Source organism: Dipteris shenzhenensis, chromosome 2, assembly GCF_047967505.1.
Source record: "Dipteris shenzhenensis isolate YYH24624 ecotype China chromosome 2, Dip_SZ_1.0, whole genome shotgun sequence".
Lineage (NCBI taxonomy): Eukaryota > Viridiplantae > Streptophyta > Polypodiopsida > Gleicheniales > Dipteridaceae > Dipteris > Dipteris shenzhenensis.
The window spans coordinates 3,421,115-3,430,429 of record NC_141597.1 but is presented as its reverse complement, the minus strand read 5'-3'; the positions used below and the strand labels follow the sequence as shown (position 1 = coordinate 3,430,429).

General features: G+C 43.0%; 1 protein-coding gene across 1 annotated transcript in view; it reads left to right on the top strand.

Annotated features, from left to right (window-relative positions):
- Positions 1–8,702: 8,702 nt before the first annotated feature.
- Positions 8,703–9,315, top strand: part of LOC147904243 (elongation factor P (EF-P) family protein) — a 69,109-nt gene continuing 68,496 nt past the window's right edge. The window contains exon 1 of the mRNA XM_087393689.1: positions 8,703–8,878. Within this exon, the coding sequence (XP_087249815.1) occupies positions 8,752–8,878 (127 nt within the window). The 5' untranslated portion in view covers positions 8,703–8,751. The remainder of the gene's footprint in view (positions 8,879–9,315) is intronic.

The window sequence follows — 9,315 nt, the reverse complement described above, 5'->3', positions numbered from 1 at the left end:
TCATTTGATTCAATAATAGGAGTTTCATCTATGAGATGATTGCTTTCTTTTTATTTCACATCCCTTATAACACCATATTTATATCATGTCAACAATTGAATCTCATGCATCCATTTTCATCCTATCCTTTATTTTGTATATTGCTTTGCCACAGACATTCACTTGTTTTGTTCTGCAGATAGGTCTTTGAAATAGCCGATCCAATGATAATGTTGACTTGTGCAGCTTATTGAGTGTAGTGTTTGGACCACAGATTTGCTCTGTGTGAGATGTGGCTACTTCCTACATTTGCTCCCTAATGGCATTCTACAGTGGCCCTTGTGGTAGCAATTTTGGAATGAGTTGCATTATTTGTCTTCAAAACTCCTCATTGTCATCCTAAGTAGGTTGTACTATTTCTGTCGAGCACCATCCGATTGGATCTCATTGGTATTCTATTTCTCAAATAAGATATAATGATAGATCCAAGTCATGGGTGGCAAGGCTGGTTTAGAGGTTTTCTATTACTAGATATGGCTAATAGACAAAATGTAGCTTTTATGTTGTGGGTGCTTGAGCTATATTTGCTTAGCAACATGGATATGTGCCATAGTCTAATTGTACCTTTTTCTTAATAGTGCCAAACAACTTGTGGTCAGAGATGTGTTGGAATAGATAGACATTTTGATAATGGAATCTTTTTCCTATCTTAATGAATGGATGGTGATGACATCTGCATGCCAATGCTACTTAATCTAAGCTTGACAAAGCTAAGGTTGACCTAATAGCATTGGATGTGCTCCTTTGATACCCTCCATATGTAGAACTAATGCTTGCACCATGAAGGAGATTTCAAATACTTGCATTGTCAAGCCTGGTATGAGCCCCAATGGCTAAACATCTTGATATTCCATTCTCACTATGATTGGTTCCAAATCCTAGGTTACCAAGCTATAGTACATTTTCTATCGATGCCCATCTATTGAAACACCTCGAATACACTATCCTACTAGCTTAATTGTTATTACCAAAACTATTCCATCACATACCAAATCTTCTTATTTGTCAAGTTGGATTTTTGCCTGCATAAAGAAAACCAACAATGTGTATGGTGCCTACACACATATTGCCTTGTATGGTCCCTATAAACATAGTGCCTTACTTCATGCACAATCAGTCCCCATAATTTGATGGCAAATTTGTTGGTGGAAACTTGGAATAAGTATAAGTAACTATTGCATTGACATGTGGATTGCTTGTCTATTAAGATCTTCCAAAAGATTTTGTAGTTGCCCTTTGTCGATACTGATAGTTGATATAACTTTGCGCATGTTTGGGTGACACTCTCAGGCACCACTATTGGACCCATTCCATCATTGCAGCCCACACCTTGACTTGGTCCTACCGGTTGAGCACTAGTTGCATGCCTTCCTTTTACAGTTCGTCCTTCAAAGGTGCACTCAACAAACTTTGCTATGATCATGTTACCACCATCACTAATGTCTTTTTGCTTAGTTGCGACTCCAGATCTTGCTCATTGAGAGTGATAATTTTCCACCACATTGATCATGGATTTTGTCGGTGGGAAAGAAACCTTTGCATGCACTCTATTTGGCTCCTCCTTTGTCTTGTGCAACTCTTGTTTCTTCCTCCAATTGCCTTTTTAGCTCGGCCGCCATGGTAGAGCATCCTGCTCTTGTTTTCTTTTGGACTCTACTTCTTTGACTACTTGTCAGCTTGTCTACTCCTCTCTCCTTTTCTTAGGTGAGGGCTTTCTGGGAGTGGACCTTTTGGTTAGAACCATTAGTAATGTACAATTTAGTCGTAGCACTGTAACCTTCTTTCCCCATGTGTACACATGCAGACAAATTCTCTATAAAAGTGTTTTGCACAATTAGTCTCTCTCTGGCTTTTGGAGGTGCACCAATAGATTTGGGAGGATCACAGTGTGATTCTCCATGAGCTGAGGAGAGTGAGCACTTGTGCTACCTTCACCAATGTCACATTCTTGATCATACCGATAGTTATGCCACCCCTCTAAATCTTAGTGTTGTACTCCATCAGGCCTTCTAGCCGCTTGTCCATTCCATGTAGTGTCACATATGGCTTCGTGACATGGGGTAGCCCAAAAGCTTGGCAGACCATCTCTGCAGTAAACTAGTAATAATGATACTCCCCATCTGCATTGAGCCAGCTGGTGTAGCTCGAGGAGTTATTGAACTTGTCCACAAAATCGATCACCTAGCAAAGATTTTAGTGGTAGGGAAAATTGTTGGCCATTGTGTGCAAGCCCATTGCTTGTATTAGTAGTACCACCTTTGGATCTTGCATAGCCTAGTATGCTTCAGCATTGTGGTAGTAGAGCTTCTAATCTTTAGCATTGCACTTATATTATGAGTAGATAACCACTCCTTGTAGTCATTCCAGTCATTTGGGTCTAGGGAGAATTGAACAACTTGCATGGCATGTTTGGAGTAGTTCTGGACATCCTCTGTGTTTGTGATCCATATCTTCTTGAGGGTAGATGGCTCTGGCTCATGAGTAGCTTGCTATGCTGATGGATCCGGTTCCATTTGAGAGGGAAGAGGGATCAGGAAGACGAGGGCATAGTAGAAGGTGGGAAGGTTAAAGAGGCTTCGTTCCTTGGGTTGGAGCTCTCGTCTACGAAAAATAAATATCGGGTGCTGAGAGAACGTGAAGAAGAGGCTAACCTAAAGTGGGCATGTGAGCTGGAGTGATGTTGGGAGCTTTTGGATGCTCTGAAATTTCAAAGAAAATTTTGGCAGAGTTTCGGTACACTGCCAAGTGAGAACTTGCAGAATGAGGCTACCTGTTTATTTAGTGGACCTGTTAATGTAACGGGTCAGCATTAGCATTAACACAACATAGCTTGAAAGCATGTCGTTACGTTATGTAGTCATTGTGTTAGCACTAAAGTATCGATTTGTAATATATAGTAACAAGTCAATGTTAATAGAGCAGTGGGTTAGGAGTCGTAGCATTAAGCTTAGCACAGCGCGACTAAGGTAGTCGCTTGCTGCGTTAGCCTTAAAGCAGTGACTTCATTTTAAGGGACCTGTTTTGGAATTTGATTAGCTAGATAACCTTCTTGGACTTCACTTAGATGAGCGTGAGTGCATCGAGTTACATGGATGCTATGATAGTGAAATATTGACCTTATCCTTGTGCTAACTTAGACTATGTTCTTTTGAGCTAGGGACCCTACGGATGGAATGCATGCAGACACATGGAGCCTAATCAACTATTTAGATTGATGCTGAACCAATATTCATAGAAGAACAACCAGTTGACACAAGGGGTTGCCATTTTCACCTAAAGATGTACTAGACATGGTAGCTTCCTAATTTCACCTACAATGCCTTCCGCCTATTCTCACCTAGGCCGAACGCAGGAACAATGGACTCAAGAGTGTTAGGACCTAGAGCACATGTCTTCTTTCCATGCCGCGTACTTATTGAGAGCACCTATGAAGAAAGTGGAGAGGTGCACCTTGGAAGTATGCATGAATGGCATTATCAGCTCATTGGTGTTAAATCGTGTAGGTAGGGCACCTTCATTGATCGGTAGTAGGATAGCTTGCATAGACTTGAGGAACTACTTGACCTAGTTTCTGTGGCGTTGAAGTGATGGTAGGTTCTTGTGGGACTGCTCCACTTTCTTGTGTGGCTACCAATGTTCATTGCCAATGTTGAGGCAAAAGTACAAGCCTTGGTGGGTGACAACTGGGAATCCAATGAGCTTCACATTTTCCTTTTAAAATAGCAGGTTCTTGTATTATTGCCCCATTTTTAGGGATATGTTCTTGTGCCACTACTACGGGGCCGCTTGTGAAGCTGTTCCTTGTAACATAATCACTCAGGGATAGAAGGGAGTCTCTGGTGGTTTCATCTTAGCCATATTTTGCTTTGAGGTCCCAGCAATAGGTCCCTGTGTAGCTACCTCATTTTTACAGGTAGGTTCTTGTGGCACTACTATTCTCTTAGCCATGAATGATGTCAACGGATGCTTGGTCTCAGTATGAGGCTTACAAGGGGATGTAGTTGTCATAGATATTACGCTAGGCACGCATATGTAGTCATTGCCATCGTAGAAACCTTACACCTGTAGCAATCACTTAGGTACCTGAAATGGTACTTCTATATTCCGTTTGCGGTCTTGCATCTTCTAAATCGAGATTTCTTCGATTGAGCAGCTTGAACCCCCGTTGATGTAGGAGGTGGGAAGCAAAGCTACGCAATGAGTCTGACCTTCCATAGACTGAGAGGTCGCTGGAGGTGTACCTTTTGGAAGCTAGTGGGGCCCCTTCCCTTTTGGTGTATGAGCCATTGGAGGGGTCGGTAGAGCTACTATCAATCCATTGTTGTTTCCTTCTAGTGTTGCAATGGGATCATCTTGTTGCGAGGATATTGTTTCCATTAGGATGTTAGCAATGGTGGACGAGGAAGCTTCAATCGTGTGTAAGGGTCTTGTGGCCATCTTGCTGGTCTTATGGATCACATGAATTTTTGAACCTAAGTTCTCTTTGCCAATTGAGATGGCAGAGGTGCGGCCATCATTGGTTAATATCGCGGTGCATTCCCATCAATTGATTTGGCAGTTAACTGCCCAACACCAAGTTCTTCTGATAATTACCTATTTGTCCATTGCACCTACAGGCATGACATAACATCTACTGGCCACGCTATGGTTATTAATTGATATGGGCAATTCCACACAACCTATTGCGGCGGGTGAGGTTTTTCCGTTCATTGCATGTGAGAGGTGTAGGTTCTAGTGCTACCTTAAATGTCAGGAGTTGGGTGCGCATCTCATATGATATCAAGTTACTGCTTACACCAGGGTTGATGAAGGCCTTTGCAAAGCAAATAGTTTCCCTGCGCAATTGGAAGGCCGCTTGTACCCTAGGTGGGGCAATTGTGAGATCATCCATGGGGTTTAACCCTTCCACGGATGCCTTGCAAATTGTTAGTAGCCTTAATTTTTTTGCTTTAGCTTGCCGACCCTTCCTCTATCTCTTGTCGTCTCATACGAGTGACTTTCTTCTTGAGCTCTTTTTCTTGATGGATGGCCTGTAGCATTTGGAGTGTTAATGGGCCATAGTAGCATTTGAGCTTACTACCTTTGATGTAACCATCCATTCAAATGCCATCAAGGGTCATGATTCTACATGACCCTTGGGGTGTGATTTTCACAACCTGATATGGACCCATACCTCGATCATGTTCCTTACGCTATATAATAATGCAAGGTTTCCTTATTTGAGGTGCTTGTTTTGGAGGTTCCGTTCAAACCACTTTTTGGGGCGTAGTTTTTTGAGCTTTATGCCATAAGCTGCTCTCAACCTTGTCTCGTTAAGCTTTTCAAGCTTGATTAGCATAGCTTGTTTCTTGAGTTCATGAAATGCCTCAGCTAATTTCTTGGTCCACTAGAGGGTCAACTATTTTCGAGTCCATTTTGGGGCCGCGATGCGACATGCTCCTGGGTGAAATTTTGGATTTTGCGTGGACCTGCTCTCTCATCGAAAATTTTATCCCTTTTTGGAATCATCTGATTGGATATTCGGTCTCTAACTGCAACTATGAGGCTTGCTATGAATTCCATAGGCATGATTGCTTCTACCCAAATGCTAGGCTAAAGGGTATGCAATTGGTAGCGACCTTATATGCCATTTTGTATGCCCAAAGTGCGGTGGTGAGTTTAAGTTCCTAGTCATTACAACTGGCTTCTACCGTGCATGTTGGTGTGGCACAAGGTCTTGTTCGAGATCTCGGCTTGTCCATTAGCTCGAGGATAATAAGGTGTGGATTTTCGATGAATGATGAGGAACTCACTCATTTGTATGCGAATTGTGTCATTAACGAAGTGTGTTCCTCAATCACTCGCAATTTCTAGTGGGAGACCGAAGCATGATATTACATTCTCACATCCACTTTCCTTGTGGTCGTGCCTTCTGCCCACTTTAGCAGCAGCAGCTGGACTAATTGTAAAATCAATACCCCACTTTTAGAAGGGTTGATTTGTAAGGACTGCGGTCAAAAGCATGCAATCTTGGCTATGGGGTATGGAGATTCGCTGGCAGGGATCACATCAATTAAAAAACTCGATGGCATCTATGAAGAGCATGGGACACCATAATCGAACTAGCAATACCTTGCGAGCCATAAGCTCTTCAGCGAAATGACCATTGACGATGCTCGAATGTGCTTCGTCTAAGACCTCCACAAACTATTTTCCCAAACACAATGGTGCATTATGCCATCCTTCCCCATTTGATAGAGTTGTTCGGCTATTGATTAATAGGGAGCCACATCCTTGATAAGTTTCCTGGCCCTATCCTTATTAAGTACCTTATCTTGGGGGAATCCATTGGGTAGGAAGTGTTCAATCTCTTGAGCCCATTCCAGGACTAGGTCAACCATGAATAAAAGGGCATTTAGAAGATCATCCTCCATTCATGTTGTTGGTTCTCCATTGGGAATGCGAGACATGTGATGAGCCATAAAATGCGTACGTCCCTTCCTTACAGTGACGATGAAATCAAACTCTAAAAGAATGAGCATTGATGCCTCCAGTCATACATGGCTTATTAACCAGATAGAGAAGAGTTTGGTGATATACAAAGAAGAAAAACATGTTTGTCAATAAGCAATGCCTAAACTTCTTTACTGCATATACCATGGCAAGGTCTTCCCGCTCAATCGTGGTATAGTTTGTTTTCACGTCATTCACTTTGTGGCTTGCAAAATATATCGAATCATCTAGATTAAACTCACCTTGTTGCACATAATACACACCCTATTATGAACTTTGAGGCATCAATATGGACATGAAATATCAAATCCCAATTCTAGGCTCGCAAAATCGGGGTTGATGCCAAAGGTTGTGATCATTAGCCTTTGGAATGTTGTGGGGCATTAGTGAGCCCAAAGAGCATCACCTTAGAAGCATAAACCCCCCATTCCATGTGGCAAACACGGTTTTGTGCTAATTCTCTAGTGCGATAGACCAAGAAGCTATAACCTTCCTTTCCAACGACTCTCTCTAGAAGATGCTCCGTAAAGGGCATCAGTAGCAATGGGTAGTGGTCTTTACGAGAGTCGTGGCATTTACCTTTTTTAAATCTAAGCGTACTTTGATCTTGCCACTCTTTTTTAGCACTATGATGATGGGGGATACCCATTCCATATGTTCAATCTCATAGATGAATCCTATGTCAATTAACTTATGTATTTCTTTCTTGGAAATCATCGCATACTTTGGATTCATCGAGTAGGATCTCCACCGCACCGGTCTAATTTCATCCAACATAGGGATGGTGTGTTATGGCCTCTCGCAACATGCCCTTCATATAAGTGTACTTCCAAGCACAGTAATCTTGAAACTCATGCAACATAGCAAGTAAGGCTTGTTCTTGCTCAGGGTTCAAGTCGTCATCACAGCTATATAGACTGGTTTAGGGTCTTCGCCTTCATTGGCAAGGTTCACTTCCTTGACCTTAGCCAGGCCATCATAACTATATTGGTTCCCTTGCTTTGCCGTCATAACTCACTTGGGGTCTTGGACCATGTAAGCTTTAAAGTACTTGGGGACTTGGCGTAAATCAGCTTCTTCTTCCTCGTCACCCTCCAAGCCTTTTAAGGTGGGTTGCTTCTCCTTTGGAGAGGTCTCCGTACCTTTGGCCTTCACGACCTTGCTTTTTAGAGGTGGCTTAGCTTTTGAAGGGGCCTTAACCTCAGCTAGAGGGGCTTCCTCTGCTTTAAGGGATCCTAGGGGGGTCTTAAGTCTATCCAATCTAGCTCCCCAATCGGACGAAAACTCATGGTGTGCTGTAACGGTACCCACATACCTCAACCAATGAAGGTTTGTCTTCACTTTTCGTATCCCTTGGCCATCTTCAGGTTCCCTCAAGATGTTGATCATGTTTAAGGGGACTAGAGTGCCCGACACCTGGGATCATAGGCTGCCATTTTTATTCTTGTCTTCTCAACTGCGTCTGTGGTCGCTAGGACATGCATCCAGTTCTGTGAGAACTCGGGTTTTGTGGCAGCGAAGCATTGTAACAGTGTTCATCCCGATCCTCTCTCATTAAATGATTGTGAGACTCCAGGTCACTCCTCCTTTTCATTTGTAGATCTTTCTGCCAATAAGGCATATCACTTCTTCATTCTACAGCCTTGTATTCAGGATTATGGCAATCACTTTTGGCACTTAAATAAGTCTCTTTCTTCGTGTAGAACTTCTCATCGGCGCATCTCGAGTAACAAACTCCCTCTCAAGCAAAGAGTCTTCCTATGTTGCTGTTTGGTCGGGGCTTTACCGGTGGGATCTTTCTTGGCCTCTAGGCACATTGCTTCTTCGACTTGTCCCACTTGCTCTCATGCAAGAGAGACATTCTTACATCTCTTCTACACCTATCTTTTTGCACGAGATTTCTTTATCCAATTGATGACAGGGCTTCGAGCTCGTTTTCCATCCTCTTCCTGGTTGTTTGGAAGATCTTCTCTCCCGAAGTAGGATCATTTCTTCTCCTAGGGTCGATATGCAAAAAAGCTTGGAGTTTTCAAACGGGAAAAGCAAAAGAACAAAAGCTGGCATTGGTAAATTCAAATCTCTGGCATGGAGGGAGAGCTTGGAGTGACGTGCTCCACACCTTGTAGATACCTTGCATGAGGTTACTATATAATGCAAGGTACGAGGGGACAAATAGATTCATACACTTGTATAATCATCATCCTCATCACCATCATCAAGATGGTACTTGTCCTTCACCACCAGGTTGCTCTTGCTCTTGCGCCATCCTCAGCTTTTGTAAAGCTTGCTCGCTTGCCTCTCTCAACCACATCGCCAGCCACCACACGCCTACGACATCGCCCCCTCGGTACTTCTCCTTTTCTGGTTTTGCTCAATGTATTTTTCCTTTGACAATTCGTTGCATTCGGTGTTCGTGCTGCATGCTTCGAGTTTGATCCCCATTACCCCTTGCACTCGCCCTTCAGGACGGTCTAGGAATATTACCACCTTCGCTTGTTTGTTGAGAGTATTGTCCTTAAGCTTATGCGTCCGACATTCTCTGTAAAAAAATGTTTATGCGTCGGACACAGCACATTGTCCGAGGGGCGACTTCGGCACTTCCATTCTGCAGTGCTGGCATACATTGAAGTATTTGGTTGAATGTCAGTATAATGTTCAGTGAGCAGAGGCTTCAGGCTATCACATCCGGAGGACTTGCAGCATTCGGCAAGAGTTTTTGGACTAGGCTTCGTCCCTGCCTGGTGAAACGTATAATCGTAAACAGCGTTATCTTGTTGGCCGAAT